The sequence below is a fragment of the Aulonocara sp. 'chitande type north' Nkhata Bay genome, linkage group LG5, assembly GCF_057382095.1.
Source record: "Aulonocara sp. 'chitande type north' Nkhata Bay isolate Kocher_YH1m ecotype deep benthic linkage group LG5, A_spYH_male_GT1.1, whole genome shotgun sequence".
Taxonomy (NCBI): Eukaryota; Metazoa; Chordata; class Actinopteri; order Cichliformes; family Cichlidae; genus Aulonocara; species Aulonocara sp. 'chitande type north' Nkhata Bay.
The window spans coordinates 21,982,153-22,000,441 of record NC_141348.1 but is presented as its reverse complement, the minus strand read 5'-3'; the positions used below and the strand labels follow the sequence as shown (position 1 = coordinate 22,000,441).

General features: G+C 43.2%; 2 protein-coding genes across 5 annotated transcripts; one reads left to right on the top strand and one right to left on the bottom strand.

Moving 5' to 3' along the window:
* mmp19 (matrix metallopeptidase 19) lies at nt 1-3,429 on the top strand. Its single transcript, XM_086292099.1, has 9 exons — nt 1-190; nt 371-456; nt 614-744; nt 1,228-1,440; nt 1,528-1,773; nt 1,942-2,067; nt 2,246-2,410; nt 2,505-2,632; nt 2,729-3,429. Exons 1-9 carry the CDS (start codon nt 83-85, stop codon nt 2,957-2,959), a joined length of 1,434 nt encoding a protein of 477 aa, XP_086148225.1. The 5' UTR covers nt 1-82; the 3' UTR covers nt 2,960-3,429.
* Nucleotides 3,430-3,728: 299 nt separating this feature from the next.
* LOC147330508 (transmembrane protein 198-like) lies at nt 3,729-16,849 on the bottom strand. Of its 4 annotated transcripts, XM_086292102.1 has the most exons (6): nt 16,239-16,847; nt 12,852-12,934; nt 6,193-6,438; nt 5,432-6,007; nt 4,963-5,111; nt 3,729-4,845 (listed from the first exon to the last, which is right to left on the bottom strand). In XM_086292102.1, the coding sequence occupies exons 3-6, from the start codon at nt 6,338-6,340 to the stop codon at nt 4,696-4,698; spliced, it is 1,023 nt and encodes a 340-aa protein (XP_086148228.1). In that variant the 5' UTR covers nt 6,341-6,438; nt 12,852-12,934; nt 16,239-16,847; the 3' UTR covers nt 3,729-4,695. The 4 variants fall into 4 exon arrangements, with proteins under 4 accessions (XP_086148228.1, XP_086148229.1, XP_086148226.1 ...); XM_086292103.1 differs by lacking the exon at nt 12,852-12,934 and having other exon boundaries at nt 5,034-5,111; nt 16,239-16,849; XM_086292100.1 differs by lacking the exon at nt 12,852-12,934 and having other exon boundaries at nt 16,239-16,846.
* Between the last annotated feature and the right edge of the window lie 1,440 nt (nt 16,850-18,289).

Genomic DNA, 18,289 nt, shown 5'->3' with positions numbered 1-18,289 from the left:
AGCGCCAAGAGAACAAAGAGTCTGCTGTGGGACTCCGCTGAGCACGTCTCCGGAGCACCGGCTGTGAAATCTAAATCTGAGGATGATTATGGAGCACAAAGGACTGCTGCTGGTGCTGCTGCTGCCGGTGTTCAGCCTCAAAGGAGTATTTTGCGCAGTGGTACCATGGACGGAGTTCAGTGAAGCAACGGTAAGATGGCAGGTCGTTTTGTGACTTGTTTGAAAACTTCTCTAAAAGCAGACCTTTTTACTTTATCTAATCAGAGAGTCCTTATGATGTGTTTATAGATGTCTCTTTATTTTCCTGCCAAATTAGTTGATTTATCGTGGTCGCACATGACAGCTTTGTTGTTTTCTCACACATGCACAGGCTTATTTGAGGCAGTACGGCTACCTGAATGAGCCCATCGATACATTGGACCCTCGTTACCTAGAGGAGGTCATTGAAGCCCTCAGGTAAAGTAGATTATTGCTATTTCTACAGAGAACACACTTCCAGTAACATCTGCTGTTAGATCAGGATCTGTTAGAGCGATACTCCCTACACAGGATGTGGGGTGGAGTGTTTTTTTTCCATTACTTTACAGATATTTGATTTCCTTGTATTCATCAGTGTCTTCCAGAGAGTGAATGATCTGCCACCTACTGGAGAGTTAGATGAAGCCACACTGGAAGTGATGAACCAGCCCCGCTGTGGTTTGGAGGATCCTTTCAACAAGAAATTTCACAAGTACAGAGTGATGGGTGAGAAGCAAATTGTGTACATCGGTGGTTTTAACATTTACTTGCAACTGTTATACAAAATACCCAGCCAGTGTCACAATTTCCTGATTATTTTGGTTTGTTTAGTTTTTTTAGTTTCATAAAACCACGAGCAGCAAGACATCAGTGTTTCTAGTATCCCGAGGCTTTACAGTTAAGAATATATGTATATTACACAAGACAAGCTGTCATGACCGGGTATAGTATGATTTAGTACTCGTTTGTTAACTTGTTACAGCTGCAGATTAGCATTAAAAAGCTGGATCTTTAAAGGCAACAGCTATGACGTTAGTTTAAACACACTCCTGAAACAGGCTTTTCCATGCAGTTTCAAATTCATCCACTCTACTTGAGGAGCTGACAAAATGCATTTTCAACCACCCAACTCTCCACGCATAAAGTACATAAAGTCTTGATTTCGGTTTCATTATGATGACTTAGAAACAAAATGTTCTTCTCTTTTAGGCCGCTGGAGGAAAAGGAGCTTAACCTATCGCATCTACAACTACACTCCTGACATGATCAAGTCAGACGTCAGGAACGCCGTCCGTTCTGCCTTCAAGTACTGGAGCGATGTGGCGGCTTTGACCTTCAGAGAGGTCGATTATGGCAGAGCCGACATAAAGATCTCCTTCCATAAGAAAGATGGATTCTGCTCTGTCCCATTTGATGGCCGTGGTAAGTCTTGTTTATAAATGCATGTGTCACTAGGTCGTCTGTGACTGGGTTGCTGGGACTGTGACTGTTTATTTGCTCTGGGTGCAGGTCATGTACTGGCCCATGCTGAGTCACCAGAATCGGGTATTGTCCACTTTGATGAGGATGAGTTCTGGACTGAGGGAACATATTATGGCACTAATCTGCGTATTGTAGCTGCTCATGAAATTGGCCATGCTCTCGGCCTGGGTCACTCTCAGTTCAGAAGCGCTCTGATGGCACCGGTCTACTCTGGTTACCGTGTCAACTTCAGGCTGCACTCAGATGACGTGAATGGCATCCAGGCACTATACGGTGAGTGTGTCGAGGGGGTCCTGCAACATGATTGGTGCTGTTACTGGACCTGGGCTGTCGATGTTGCACATATACAACATTTGTCAGTTTAAGGGTGATGATTCTGGGCTCTGATTGCATATAAGAAAACATGCAATCGTCCTAAAATGTTTAACTTATCTGTTTAAGGCAAACGCATCATAAGCACGTTAGCCAGTCCCACAACTCCAGACAGTCTGGTTCCCACAGTGAGCAGCCAGGGGACTGAGAACATCCCTGATCCCTGCACAGCAACACTGGATGCGATTATATTAGGTAAGTTATCGATCAGTGTTTGCTAGACCAGCTAACTTTACATTAGGCCATCGAAATTAGTTTAAAGAATGAAACTTCAATATACCAAGATTACAAAGTCACCATGAGTTAAAAGGGTTAATAGATCTTGTTATTCAGATCGTTTCTCATGAATGGCTGTTATTATTTGTTCAATCAGGTCCCTGGGAGAAAACCTTTGCTTTTAGTGGTGATTATGTGTGGACTATCTCTGACCTGGGACACAACCCACCTATAAGAATTGACAGACTGTGGAGCGGCCTCCCAGGAAACCTAAATGCTGCTGTGTACTCTCAGCGAACCAACAAGACATATTTCTTAAAAGGTAATTTTAGTCCAGTCAAGCTACACTTCAGTTACCCACCGCTCTCTGGGTCGGAATAGTCAGCGTAAAAGGTTTGTGCTCTTTCTGGTCACAGGCAATAAAGTGTGGAGGTATACCAGTTTTGTTCTGGACTACGGCTACCCCAAAGAGCTGAAAAGGATTCCCCCTAATATCGATGCAGCCCTGTATCTGAAGAAGAACAAAAAGCTTGTCTTCATTAAGGTAGCTATGAAGAGAAGCACTTAAACATGCATCTACATCCACACCTTCTATTCCTCATTGCCTCATTTGTTTTTTTATTTCCGTCACCCTGTGTAGGGATCAGAGCACTGGCAGTGGGATGAGCTGAAATACAACGACCTAACTTTCTACCCCAAGCCGCTCAGCATGCTCTTCACTGGAGTGCCACCCGCTCCTCATGCAGCCTTCACCTGGACCAATGGCAAAATATACATATTCAAGGGAGACGACTACTGGCGAGTGAATGAGCAGCTGAAAGCAGAGAGAGGCTATCCACTGAGCAAGAAGAAACGCTGGATGCGATGCTAGTGCTCCACCATCAGGGGGCAGCAGGTACCAAAAGGTGTGAAGCACAGGGCATTTACAAGCCACCCTAACCTCAAGAGCAGCAATTCATCGTAAGTAATCACTGACCACATTAATGGAAAAGCTAGTGTGGGAACCTGTACCCTCGAGAGCAGGTTTGTGTTTGTGTGTCTCTGAATGCAGGATTGTGCAAACTTTTGTATTATATGATCCTTGAGAAAAATCAAAGCTGTTTTGTTTTTTGTTTTTTCCATTTAACATGTGTGTTGGATTAGCTGTCACTATACACTCAGTAAGACGTAATACGATGACGGGAACGTGCACTTTCTGGTCAGTTGTGTTTATGGACTTCATTGCGTTCAATGAGTAACACTGGTCTGCGAGAAAAGCACGAGACACTCACTCGTTCCCTCGTTTAAAGTGAAAATGTATCATTTTCTACGAATAAACAAGACATAACATCAACAATAAAACTGCGTCTCGGATTGCTCACAGCATCTTCACAACAGTTGCTCACACAGCCACATTGAAAGGACAGAAAAAAATATTTACTGTGATGAAAGGGCGGTCTGTCTCACATTGTGTCTGCAAAGAAAAAAAATCAGAAAACTGTGCGAGCGCCATGGCAACTCCAACCAATTGCAGAGTAGGAAATCCTCCCCATGACCTCTTTATTGCCTATGAGAAATCTGGTGAGTAATGCCGGCAGTGTTGCTAAGAGCCCGGAGAGACAAACAGTCTCAATAACTCCCCCCTGACTCAAGAGACGACTAAAAACTGCTTATTATTAAACACATTTATTAATCTTTGACACTTCTATCAACAGGTATTTACAGATTCGGGCAACACGTGTGTAGTCACTGCAAAAAAAGATCCCAACAACATCTGGATAATTATTTAAAAATCTACAGATCAACAACAAACATGCTTTGTTTTTGTTTAGTTTTTTCTTCTTTTTTTACTTAGCGCTACTAAGGTACTTGAACTTTATATAAATTAAATTATAAAAAGTGGACTCTAAATCACCGCCCATTTTATTCTGATGGGAGCTACATTGCAAAAACAGAAAGATCACAGAATTTGTTAGAGTTCTGCTAGAAGATCCCGCTAAAGGTCCCAGCAAAAGGTTTTTTCCTCTCTCACATCATTTAGTTTTCACTTCACTTTGTCTTACTCCACACAGCCAGGTCCTATACTTCACTTTTTCATCATACTCCATCTGAAGAAATACACAAAATAAAATTTACTGTGATGACAAGACCTCCCCCCCCCCCCCAAAAAAAAAAATCCTACGACCGGACGGGAAAAGGGTAAAACAGGTAATAACACGACACTTGATTGCGATGACTAACTTCTGAAGTACAGTACATGTAATGTCAAGCATTGCTTTGTGATGTTCACTATCAGAACAGAAACACATCTGTCTTCGAGGCTCATTGGGCTGTTATGTGCTCAGTGAAGAGTGGAAATGGTCGACCTTTATTTTTGTTCGTGTCTGGGGTTTTTCTTGTGTTTCTCTGTGAAACACAGAAGTTGCAGTGGTTTTAGCCTCATCCTCTTACATTCTCCAGCAGCGCTGTGTTTTGCTGAACACCTGCGACCCACTGAGGAGAAAATCAGTTCAAGGGCGACAAACACCCCATGGATAGAAGAGCAGTTATTAACTTCTACTCTACATTAGGAAGACACAGTTGGAGAACCAGAGTGCATTAAGTAGTCCCTTCTTATGTTTGTGCTGCTCAGACCCTGACGACTGGCGTTGTGGCTGTGAGGGGCACCGTGGAGCCAGTGTCGTAGTCCAAGTCGATCGTGGTGTGGTTGGCGGTTCCCACGCTGCTAAGGGAAGTGCCGGTGCCCATCTGTCTGTCCCGCAGACTTTGCAGGTAGCTCTGAGGAGAAGAAGAAGAAGAAAAACAGAGAGATTAGCGAAGCGAACAAAGAGCTAGAAAAAAGTCCAGCGTCTAACGTCTAATCGCTACCGCACGCGGCATGTTTGTCACACTGACCGGTGCCAGTAGATCCCCAGCGTAACGTTTCACTGGGGTGGGTTTACGGCGGTAAGTGCCTTCCTGCCCACCTGCCTGCTGTCGCTTCTTGGCGTCTTTCTCTCGGATCCGCATCAGCTGGACTCTCTTCTGTCTCCGACTGATGACAACTATGAGGTGAAGGGAAAGTTCGAGAGCAACTTTTATCAATTGTGAATCGTGCTTGAAAAATGTGAGTCTATATTTATGAAAGTAATATGAGAAAAAAAATGTTAATTTTGTGAAAGTAAAAGTTTGCTATTTTCACTTCATGCGGGAAACCTAAGCTTGAAAAATTCCAGCAGTTCAGATTTAAATGATTTCACACAAAAAGGTCAGAAGATGTGATGTGATCGCCAAACTTTGCTTTCATACGGAGAGAATACTTTGATGGTAAGTTTAAGCCTTGGCTTGATTTGATTCATCGGAGGAATGAAAGCGCCACGCTTACCCTCTGTGTGTGAGAAGCTGTTGTCCGTCAGTTTCCACTGGACCAGCACTCCTATGAGGCTGAGAGCAGGCCAGATGCCCAGAATGACCCAGCTGTACCAGCAGAGCGCCTGTCCGGGTGTGAGGCGCAGGCATTCATACACGTACATTCCCAAAACCAGCATCTCCACAAAGTAATCGGCACACACTGTCATGATGGCCGCCCCAAACACAGCGGTGGACAGCATGGTGAACATCTTCTGCCACTGCAGTGTCAGCACGGCAAACAGCATGCCCGATCCCAGAAGAGCGCCCAGCGGCACCCACAGTGTGGTAGGTGTGTAGAACTGCTGAGTGACCAGCAGGGCGGCGAGAGCCAGGAGGAAGCCGAGCAGCAGGCCCGTCATGAAGAGGCCGACGCTTCGCACGAGCATAGTGACGAGGCCGCACAGGAGGCCTATACCGAGGCCGATGCCTGCGCTGGCCTCGACGCTCAGCTGCGTGTCCAGCACGTGCTCCTTGTGGCACAGCAAGAAAATGATGACCGAGCCAAACATCAGGCCAGACAGGAACATGACAGCTTTGAAACACCGGTAACCTGGCGGAGGAGGGCACACAGGAGAGACGTGTAGTGAGGAAATTAGAGAATGAAGAACTGGAAGGAAACTAAAAATGAAGTTAGGCCAATATATGACCAGAAGATAAAAACAGCAGACTGCACGTGCGCCTGCAGTCTCATGTTGCCCCAAGTTTCAAATTCTGTAAGCCAGCAGAGATCCTCACCAAAGAAGCAGTAGATGATTCCAAACAGGCAACACATGGAGCAGATGACAGTAGGGATGACATCATACTTCCTCTCTATCTCCAAACTACAGGCATCTGCCATGGCTGACCCTGCCCCCTCAGAGCTCAGTCCAGTGGGATCCGTCATCGTGTTGAACTTTGAGGCTCTGGGACAGGCTGAAAGTCAGGATAAGGAAGGCGGGGACCGCTGTGGGCGTTATCTGAAGTCCATCAGAGCAGGTGTGACTGCAAGAGAAGAGAAAAGTGCGGATAAAACAAGGAAACCTAAGAAAGGGTGACCGTATCCTAATCAGTGAAGCGTTTTTAATGCTGATTAACACTGAAAATAAAGTAATTCAAAAGTAGGGTGTTAAATCTGTATGTTGCTCTGTATGTGCAACTCTCACTGCAACTCAATAAAACCCTAAATGTTGCAGTCAAACATCTCATTCACTCGCTCCGCTCATATGCAAGCTCAGATCTTCCTGAAAAGGAATTTTTATATGTCAACAAACTCTGGTTTCATGGTAAAGGAATTATGTTTCTTCACCACGTTTTACCGTCTCATGAAAACCACTCTTCTACACCCAATTTTTTTAACACTAACAGATTGTGTTTTTAATTTTCTCTCCCCTGAGTAATTCACCCTTTCCTTAAAATAAATAAATAAATCACCAATCGTTTCGTGGAAAACAAAGGCACAGATTTATCTATGGGCTAAATTGGCCCGAAGTCCACTTTTGTAACTGCAGGCGACTGTTAATATTTCCCCACCACCTTCTCTTCTACTCTGTTATAATCTCTTTTCAGAGGAAGGGCACCAACAAGCACTCTTAAAAGATTATATATGCTATTTAAGCTGGCAGGCCTGCAGATCGCCACAGAGGGCTGCAGTGGGGCTAAAGACTTATGGGTGGACTGCTCTTTCTGAGGCTGCTGGCAGGACTCCTGTATGAGCTCACCGCAGCTGAGATCCGATTACAACTAACTCACGTTTCTACTTGAGACACTCAGGAACATTCGGTGCTGCCTTTTCTCCTTAATAACCAGCTCCTCTCTTTCTGTCCATCTTTACCTCACCGTGTTTCACATCGAAGTTCCCCCACCTTGCAGCTGTTTTCTCTTTAACTCTACACACTTCTTCTATCTGTTCCTCAGACAGAAGAATGACTAATTTGGATGTCCTGCCTAAGAATGACTTTACATGGAAAAAATGAACTGGCCACTGGAAATTTCTCTTTTCTTTTGCAGTCTCTCACAGTTCTTCTGCCTTTTTCCCTCTCTGCCCCTCTTCTTTCTGTCACTGAAACTGCAAAGTCCCAATTGTGGGTCACAGAAGAAAAAATACATGATCAGTGCAAGTCTGCTGGGCTTCCCCTGCATTTTAAAACTGATTAATGACTTAAAGATATGCATATCTTACTTTTCTCATAATAAAAAACCTCATTCTCAGACTATAATGACTCCTATTTGTCAGTTTCTTCATTGGAACAGTAAACCAAAAGGAATAAGCTGTTGTGCAAATAGAAAGATTGCAAAAAAAATGTTTGTTTGTTTTTAAAAAGTAATGAAACCAAGCTGTGCTCTCTGTTGACTACAGCAGGACAAATAATAAAAAGGAGAAAAAAAACTTTTCTAACAAGAATGACTGCTGCGGGCCAGATCTCTGTTTACAATCATGACTATAATCTTCACATCAGCCCTTGCCAGCTTACAATGAAGGCCCATACTCAGCTCTGGGACGCAGCTATGCACAGAGGTCCGGGCAGCATTGGTGGATCAGTGCAAATATGACAGCTGGTGTCTTTCTTCGACATTTTTGCATTCTTTGTATGATTAAGGGTTAATGCTACCTCCTAAAATTCAGAGTAAGCACTAAATTTCGAGCAGATGTTCGCGTCAGTGTGTTGTGAAAGAGGTTTAGAAGGGGGAAAAATCCCTTACTGTTAGAGGCTTTTGTTTACCTCCGGCTGGGGAAGTACTACGGTCTCCCTCCTCGTGTTACCAAAGGTGCAGTCATGTGAGAGAAGGGGAAGGTTTTGTATATGCGTGACTCTCTTTAGGTGTCAAATGAATTTGAATGAAGAAAGTTGGCTGATGCACTTTATTTATGAATAGAGCTGACTTTTAGTGTACACTCAACTCAATGTTAAACCCAGCTGGTTTGTGTCAAAGACTCTTTGCATTAGCTGGTGTTATTATGACACCTGGTCAGTGTTGATATGAAACAGCTGCTTCAATTTTGTCTTCTTTTTTTTTTAACAGTTTTTACAAGTTTGATGGCTTCTTCATATTCCAGGCATCGTTACTCCTTTAAATTAGTAGAAGACTAAAGTCCTGGGTAGGTAACTGGCTCTAAACAACTACAGCAACACCAACCTGAATAATGTTTACCACGAAGATTTGTGGGCCGTTATTAAATATTATTACTTTTATAGTAATTCCTGTTATTCCACATTAACAATATTCCACATTTACACTCACAGGCCCGACTCTGAATGAACACTTTGTCGTCTTCTAATTAGGTTTAGTTAAACAGCAGGAGGACGGCGGCGGCGCTAACACGAAATAACAACCCAGGCCTCTTCCTTTCTCTCACATATCTGGTTACTGTTGGATCTCATATCTTAACTGCTAAGATAATGACTTAATTCACTCTTAAACTAGAGATCAGCTCATATTTCAGCAGGATTTTAACAGTAATCTGCCTCAGCTTCACACACATATACACCCATGTTTTACTCCCATGCCTCTGCCTCATGCTCCCTTTTCGTAACAATGGTGTCTTATGTGTAGCAGCCTTGGGAGTCATTGCCGCTGTGGGAGAATAGAGCCATTATGGGGCAAAACAAAGACTCTGAGGCCCATGCTGTGACCTCTAGTGGCACTCGGAGGAAACCATGCGAATGAAAAACGAGACCGCATAAAGATGACTGAGCGCAGCAGCAAGGACGCTGCTACATCCCAAGTCGTTTGCTTTAAGAGGGGAGCCAAGTATTTGCCTTCAGACGGCTGGTAAGTGATGAAGGGTGGTCCTAAACTGGAAGACAGAGCTATCAGTCTTAACGCTTGAACTCCCTGGAGCCCCCCCGCCAAAAAAAAAAACCTTACAATGCAGAATTTTCAACAAGCTGCCTGGCAACAGATTCATTAGAAGTCAACTAGACTTTGAGTCTGCAGCCACACAGGCAGCTCTCCGAGGCTGCACTTTGGCCTGGCAGCGCTTTGAGTCAGAAGGTAGCATCACTGGTTTTCCCCCATGCAGCAAAGTACTGCAAAAAGGTTAATGAATTCAATTCTGACGACTCAGTGGAAATTAAAGTGAAATTCGTTAGTTTTACAGCAGCTATTTGGGAAATTTTCAAAATATGACACCTAGATAAGCTAATAATAGACACCAACACATACACAGGACCACCAGCCAGGGGGAGCTTGGGTGTAGTTGGACAAAAATGGGCCTTTCTAAAAACCTTTCATAAGAAAAGCCTCTTTTTAAATTTTCCTTATTTTATTTATATAAAGACATAAAGAGGTCAAATAAAATTTTACCTTGTCTTCCTATAATGCAAAAAAAACAAACAAATCACCCGTAACCTTAAATCTACATTTAAGGTGAAGTATAACACCTACCCTTCCTCATGGAGGGTCTAACAACAGAGAAACGCATCAGGATTTTAGGGCATTCGTGCCCGTAGCCTGAGCAGAATAAGAATGAGTGAGGACGAGCTATTTACTATCCCCCCGCATGACAGGAAGAGCAAGCGGTGAATGGAAATTATTGCTGTGCTTACACGGTGGAAAACAAGGGCTTTAAGCAACAGGTTAAAAAGCTTGACGTCAGAGGTAGACAACAATTTTCAGTGTAATCATGCGACCGTGGTGTGCAGCGCTACAAGGTTAAGTTACTTTAGTAAGTGTTAAGTACATATTTTATAAGTTTACTTTACTAGATTTTCTGGGGGGGAAAACTACCCAAAGCTACTTCTGTGCTTACATTTGATATTCGCTGTATCACTGGATATAATGCTGCTGCTGCAGCTGCTGCTGGCACCTTGTTTACATACTTTGAATTAGGCCATGCGTCATCAATGAAAGTAACTCATTAGAAAACAAGGCCGGAAAATGCCCTTCATATAAGTATTCTTATAAATGCTTACCATGTGTCTCAAACTGCCACTCAAAAATAGGCCCATGCATCTGTTGCTTCTTAGATAAAACATCCCAAAAACTGCCAGAAGCTCCGCTGTGACAAACCATCAGCTAATCCAAAGTGTTGCAGTGTGAGTACAATGAGGAATTAGCAACACGAATCAGATTTCTGTAGCTTCCCTTCATTAGTTCACACAGTAAAGTCCACAATAGCTTTTAACCCTTTAAAGCACCTCAGAGTGCAGGTTTGTGGTTCCTTCAGTTTTAAAAAGTCTTACTGAGGCAGACAGTGTAGCTCCTTTTATGAACAGGCCTGAAAGTTTCTGTACTGATCACACTTACAGTTATTGCTCAATCAATTTAGTTTTTACTGGAGAATCTCATATCATGAATGCCCTGAGCTTTGCTTCTCTCTGGCTCCATAAATTTCTGCGCCTCTGCTGCATGTCATTATGTCGTCCCTCCCATAATTTTATCTTTTTCCTCTTTGTCTTCTCTCTCTGTTGTAGTCTCTATTGTATTTTCTCTAGTCTCTTCTGTTTTGTCTCCATTGAGCTGGATCGGCCGCTCCCAAGTCTGCTTTTGCTGCAGATTTCTTCCAGCTGAAAACAGAAAATAGTTCCATTTCTCTTTGGGATATTGCACCATTGGAAGGTTTATACTTTACAACATAAAGTGCCCTGAAATTACTGTGAAATGCAGCTTGTACAGTTTAATAACTCTTTTGCACTTCATTTCCCTCCCTTCTTTGTGTCCTGTCTACCTCTGCACTGTTAAAACACAATGAACAAGTAATAATTCAGATCCCTTCTACAAAGCTCACTGAGCTCACACTCAGTATCAGCTGCAGCGCTATTGGAATAACGTGTTGTCCTTGGGTATCCTCCCCTTGAACACACCCAGCGGGGTGCTGTCCTGAACAGCACAGATTTGAGTGCTCAGCTGCTGGAACAGACAAGGCTGACTAAAAGTTCCCCACATAGCTAATGCGGGTGTGTTTAATCAAGGGGGTGGGCGTGCGCGAGCACAGCCAAAGATTCTGGGAGCGTTTCTCCGACTTGACGGCCGGGGCCAGCTGAGAACTGAAAAACCTGCAGAGCTATGGCCTGGCCGTCTGACAGCTTCACTTGGAAGACCCTACCAAGAATGCGAGATGCACTGGGGTCTCAACAGTTGTTGGTATAAATTATGTCTCCTCAAGGTGAAGACCCCAACCAGCTGGAAGACTGAGTCAAGAAAATAAAAATGTGAATAAAGCGAACTAATGTCACAGCTGGGGTCTTTAAATATGATAATACATATTGTGCTAAGCACAAAACTTATCAAAATAACATCTGCTTTAACTCTAAAGCAGACAGAGCAAGACTTCAAATGACCCACTGCTGAGCTTCCTGCCTCGCCGTAGCAGGAAACTGAGGACCACATGAGGAAGTGGAACATCAGGTTTCAGCAGGAACTGACCCCCTGTGTTTGTGACATGGACCAAAAAGGCTATCAAAGAGCTGGATTATCAACACACAAAGCTGAGGAAAAACAACTACCTGGAAGTCAAAAAACTAGCAGTGTCTTTAGAAACCATTTCACCTGAGAAATTTGACCATTAGGAAGTTGCAGGATAGGCAACCTTATGATGCAGCGTTAATAAGCTGGTAATCTATCTGGCTCATGGGCTAAGCTACACATAACACTTTCAATTATGTCATAATGCCCCAGCTTACGTGATTGTGGCTACTTTCAGAAGGGTTTTTTGCATAGCAGCTACTGCCATGTTTGTATGCTAAGAACTTACATAACGAACAAAGCACCACATGACAGTCAGTTTTCACTTTGACCAGACTTTGAGTCCCTGCGGGCTTTGCATTTCTTCTTCATATGCATCCGTGTATGAAAACAGATTAGTAGCTGTCACAAACTCTTGGCTGTGGTCCTTTTATTTATTCATTCTGATTACTAAGTGCCAAAAAACTAAACACACAATACACACAGAGATTTATAAACTGAGCTATAAAACTAGGGGCAAGCTATTTGGTTCAAAACCTTTAAAAAGCAGCATTTTTCAAAGCTGTTGAGGTGTAGGTAACTCAGGTCTCTCTGTGTTTTTTCACTCCATTGTACATGAATTAACAACAACTTGTTTTTAACAACTTTCCACATATCAATCCAAACTTTCAAGAGCCGTTTTAGGGCCGCATGTGAACTACGACATCAACATAAACCTAATTTTTCACTGCACAAATCTGACCTGCAACTCCCCCCCCTCACTTTAAAGTTCTTCATGTGTTCTCTGCCTCGTGGTCCTGATCTATACTAAAGAGATACCTACACACGCAGGGATCCGTACATCTGTCTATAAAGAAATGTCACAAAACTCAGTGCAATCGATGCCTTTAACCAAACAGTTCAGAGGGGATAATAAACTGCCTTGTGACCACAGTCTCTTAAATGCTGAGTTCAAGTTAAACAATTTCTTCTATTTGCCTCCCAAAACTGACCCAGGTCAAAAAACCAACCTCATTTTCCACAGTGGGAGGTCCCTGAATTAGGTCATCACCCTGAGGTATGGAAATGCACATTGGCAGTATTTTCGTGTACTCTGCAAGACAATAAGAGAGCCACTAGTTGAATTTCTAATTCAGTCAAGTTTATATTTTCACTGCAAAATCATTTCCCCTGTAGTCCTGGGTCCCAATTACATCCACTTATGGCTCCCTTTTTTTTATATGAGCAGCAATCTAACTTTTTTCCTGCTCTTTAATCTCTCCATTTCATGCTTGCCTGATTTTCACCTCAATAAAAGAGATCCTTAGAGAGCTATTCATAAAGAGGCATAAAAAAATCTGATATACAATGAGCAGCCTTTTGAAGAGAGTCACATGTCAGTGGTGCATGAGTGTATACTGTACCTCAGAGAAAAAGGTCATTAACACAGTGAAAATATACTAACGTGTAATGTACATTCATCAACTGTGCTGTGGTAAGTTACCACTGTGAGTGCACCGTATGTGCTGTAAGGAGGGGCGGGTTCACAAACGCTCTATTAACGTCTGTGGTGGGGGAGCAGCGTTTAGCAGGCTGTGTGGTGGAGTCTGATGTCCATATGTTAGCGCCAGCGTGGCAGTGTATGAGATAATATAAGCGGCTGATGAACAATGACATCCAGGCCGGAGTCTAAATATAACCTCCAATCATGAAACTTTGAAAAAAGGCCACTCACTGAAATGTAAAGAAAGCCCAGTACAGAGGAAGGGACGTCAGAGCGTAACACAGCAGTGGTTCGGACCTCTAGTGCTGTGTCTATATACAGTACGTCTGCAGCACTTCCAATGCAGCTCTGTCATTTAGAGCAGGCCTTTAACCCTCTCTGTATAATTCCAGCCTGCAATAATTGTACCCCCTACAGCGCCGTCACAAGCCGAAAATATCACACGTCCTTCATTTCCCCCCCAACCCAGCACCACCCTCATGTCACAGCTATAGCACAGAGTACTTTAAATAGTTTTTGGATGTTAGAGAATTCAGTTCAATTCAATTCAAACTATACAGCTCCGAGTTACAATAATGGCTGCCTCAAGGCACTTTATATTAAAAGATAGAGACCCTACGATACGATAATACAGGGAAAACCCCAACCATCCAATGAGCACCTATGAGCAAGCACTTGAAGACTGTGGGAAAGAAAATCTCCTTTTTAACAGGAAGAAGAACCCCCTTCAAAATTATGGTCTTTACTTCTTTAAAAGCTACATGTAACACTCAGTTTAGCTTCGTATCAGTACAAAGGACAACGGTTAGAGTGAAAGAAAATTGATGAAAACGTGATGAAATGCAGTTTTTTTTTCTGCACTGTAGCAAAGACACAATATATACCGAGCCCTGGGTTGCCCCTCATTCATCGGAGTGTAAGTGTGTGTGTGTGTGTGTGAATGTTAGATAAGGCGCCTAGCCATAGAATAAAAAGCTTGGTGAATGTGTATGTGAATGGGTGAATGAGGCTTGTAGCTTCAAGTGCTCATTCTTTGCCCTCGTAAATGTAAAGCAATAATTTTGAATAAAATCTAACTGAAATATATAAAATCGAGGGTTTATTTTCTCATATAATTAATCATTTAGGAAAACATGACTGACATAAACTAAATGTATACCAATCAGGTACATTTTATTTGACCTGATTCCATTGCATTTGATGTTTTACGTTGTCGTTATGTAACACAGTAGCATGGGAAAATGTACATGTTGTCAAATGATTTAAATCAGCATTTTGGCCATAAATATTTGTGTGCGTGTAAAGGTCCATTTAGCCCACATCTATTTAAATTGCACTCTGCATTTTTGCCTTACTTTAGTACTGAAGTTTTCAGAAATACACCTTTTCTGTAGTTTCCTAGCAGCTGAGGGAGTCACGGGTACAGAGTACTGGGGTCAAGCATGTGGCCTGACACACTAACACGTATGTCTTGAAAATTTCAGAGGTGAACTTTTCTAAATAATCATCATCCAACAGCATTTTGGATGTACAAGTGTATTTGTGTTTCTTGTTGCTTAAATGTTACTTGGCAATGTGCTGTAAGACATTGCATTTGGACATTTAACTTAGATATTCCATCTTTAGCAAAAACATGTCTCATATAGGTTTGAAACTGCAGATAAATAAAGACGGGCAGCAAGTCAATGCTTTAGTCAGAAGAATAAAAACCAGCCTGTGGTCACTTTGAGAGAAAAAAATGTAACAACACAGACTGTAATCTACGTCCTACCGAGATGTCAAGTTAAAGATTTAAATGTGCATACACTCACTCCAAAGAGTGTTTGACATTTTTCTGAAATGTCACCTTGTGTTTCAGTGATTTTAGATGAGCAAGCATATTTTACTAACATCAAAAAGACAAAAACCGAGACCCATGCATCCACGCTGACATCTGCAGACTGACTTTCATCAGCCCCTGCGCTTCGCGCTTCCTTCTACTCCTTCCCCAAAGCAGGGAAGGGCTTCCTCTCAGCCTGTTCAAAGGAGTTTTTAAAACCATCTGGTGCAGGCTGAGGGAGAAGGTCGTGTAGATGGCGGGGGGTGCACGGAGGGGCTGTAACTGCAGACTGTGGTCCCCCAGTAAAGACGGGACCTGAAGGTTGTCATCATACTGCCCAGAAAAACCAAGAGGCACTCCTACCCTGGATCACACAGCAGAACCACAGGGCAGGGCTCTTTGCACGCCATCCACAGACATAAAAAGATGTAACTATATAGTTATCCTTGAATGCACGCTGGGTGGATACAAAAGAAGGTAGGGTGTTGTTACAAACCACCTGTGGCTCTCACATAAAACCCGGATTAAAAGCACAAATCAGCAGCGGTTGATAACTTCAACTAAGATCTTGACTTTTATTTCTCCCCCCACACACAACTTCAGCATAACTAACATTGAGTTGTTAGCCTCCACTGATTAAAGCACATTACTGTGGGACTTTGGTGTAAGTGTCCGGTTCAGTGCGCACACAAAAAGCCTGCATTATCCCGGATCATTACGTCTTTGTGCCCAAAGGCTCCGGGATAAGTTGCATTACGTGCCTCAAGTTTAAAAAACTTTAAAAGAGGAGCAGCTGTAGAGCTTGGCATCGATCAGTCAGGATCTGGATTCAACTATAATCAGCCATCAACAGCTCTATCAGTGGAATATATGCGGCTATTGTCTCCATACGGCTGTTAACTGAATTCAGATATCCACTGACACACTTAACACCGCAGATGACATCCAGAGTAGGCTGGCATTGTGGACGACACACACACACACACACACACACACACACACACACACACACACACACACACACACACACACACACACACACACACACACACAAATATGTTTTAAGTTAGCCTAAAGTTAAAGTTACAAACTTACCGACGCGCCCGTGAGCTGCTGAAGCCTCAAACTTTTCTGTGACACTCGGCCCTGTCAGGCAGGAAAGGCAGCCAACCATTCAAAAACACAAAAGCAGCGGCGGTAGGATTCAAGGGAAAACCGGTTTTCTCTCCTCAGGCTCTTCCTTTTTTCTTCCCCTAACTCACAAGCTCCACTAACCCGACAGCAGCGGCTGCATGGTCTTGCTCCCCGTCCCTGCCTTTCCTTATGCAAATCTCTTTAAAAAAAGAAAGAAAGAAAGAAAGAAAAAGAAAAAGAAAGAAAAAGAAAGGCTCCGACTGCAGATGTGCGGACCTTCAGCTCGCTTCCATTCTCCGGGTAGAGCCTCGGTCACTCCGACCCAACTTTCAAACTAAAATGTTCAGTTTCCGTCTCAGTCCACCTCTCTGGAAAATCTTACCAGTCCTCCCTCTCTTTCACACACACAAACACACACACACCTCCCCTCTCCTTTTCTTCACACTGAAATAAACGACACTTAAAAAAACACAAAAGAGGGAAAAAAGTTCTCCCTCTATCCCCCACCCTGAGCTAATCCCCTCTCTATCTGCATCCAGCCTCGGCAGTTTGGCCGTTAAAAAGCGGGAGGGAGGGGGAAAGAGAGTGGGAGGGTAGTGGGGCCCAGCTCAACGTTTTACTGTGGCTGCACCTGAGGGGGGGTTCATGTGAATGTAAGAGAGACAACAGCGTACACGTACTGCATATAGATTACAGAGTAGTGGGTTTTAAAGGACACGCTAAACGGGAGTTCATATTTAGACAACCTTTGCAAAGGGTTTATAAGTGACAAAGAATGCCTAATAAATCATTTACTATGGATTTATGGGGCATTTAAACCAACTAACTAAACCAACTTAGCAGGACTATTTGTTTGAATTAGTTACAATTACAGGGGCGTATCCAGGATTTTTTCTTAATGAGATGACAGGGTGTGTGTGTGTGTGGGGGGGGGAAACAAGACTAGGGGGGAGGGGTTTACTCTGAAATAACCTCAGTTTGGCCAGCACAGTGGTTGTTAGCACTGTCAGTGCACACTAGGTACTGAGTTCCAGTACAGCCTGGGGGCCTTGTGACTTTGCATGTTCTGCCCATTTGTGGTAGAGATGGGTGGAACGATCCAAATGTCGATAGTATCGGACTGATACTAGTGCTATAAGATCGATACTTGGTTTCTGTCCTCTAAGTCAGTGGTCCCCAACCTGTTTTGCGCCACGGCCCGACAATATTTTCACGGACCGGCCTTTAAGGTGTCGTGGATAAAGACAACAAAATAAAACTAGTACCGGTACCGAAAAAAAGAAGATTTATTCATAACACACGTGAAAAGACCCAGGAAAACCGAGTTAACGAAAAAAAACGATACCAACCCTGAAAACCATACATTTCACACCAAAGTCTCAACTCTCGCGGCCCGGTACCAAATGACTCACAGACCAGTAGCCGTCCGTGGCCCAGGGGTTGGGGACTGCTGCTCTAAGTTCAGCATGCAGCCCACTAAATGAAATGAAATGAAATGGGGTTTTTTTATGAAAAATATCAAAATATACTTCTGTACCAAATGCAAAAAAACCCCCAAAAAACGGCTGTGTATAAAAATATGTGGACAGCCATGTCTATTTTGTATAACCTATAGCAAATTTCAATTGCAAAAGCTGACCCAAAGACTGGAGCCCGTCTGAGTTTGCATGTTCTCCATGTGTCTGTATGAGTTCTCTCCAGGTACGCCAGCTTCTTTCCACAGTCCAAAGAAAAGTGTGGGATCAGGCTAATCGGTGATTCTACATTGCCTGTAGGTGTGAATGTAAGTGTCAGTGTTTGTCTGCCTTTCTGTGTTAGGGCCCAATAATAATATCCTGGTCAAAAACAATTCCAAGATTTCTCACACTATTACTGTACACATAGTTGAGATGACTGTGTCTACATGTTGAAGTCCAAAGTGAGCATCAGAATGATGAAGAAAGTTGATATAAGTCATTTTGAATCTGTCACAGTGGTTGATGACAGACGGGTTGGTCTGAGTGTTTCAGAAA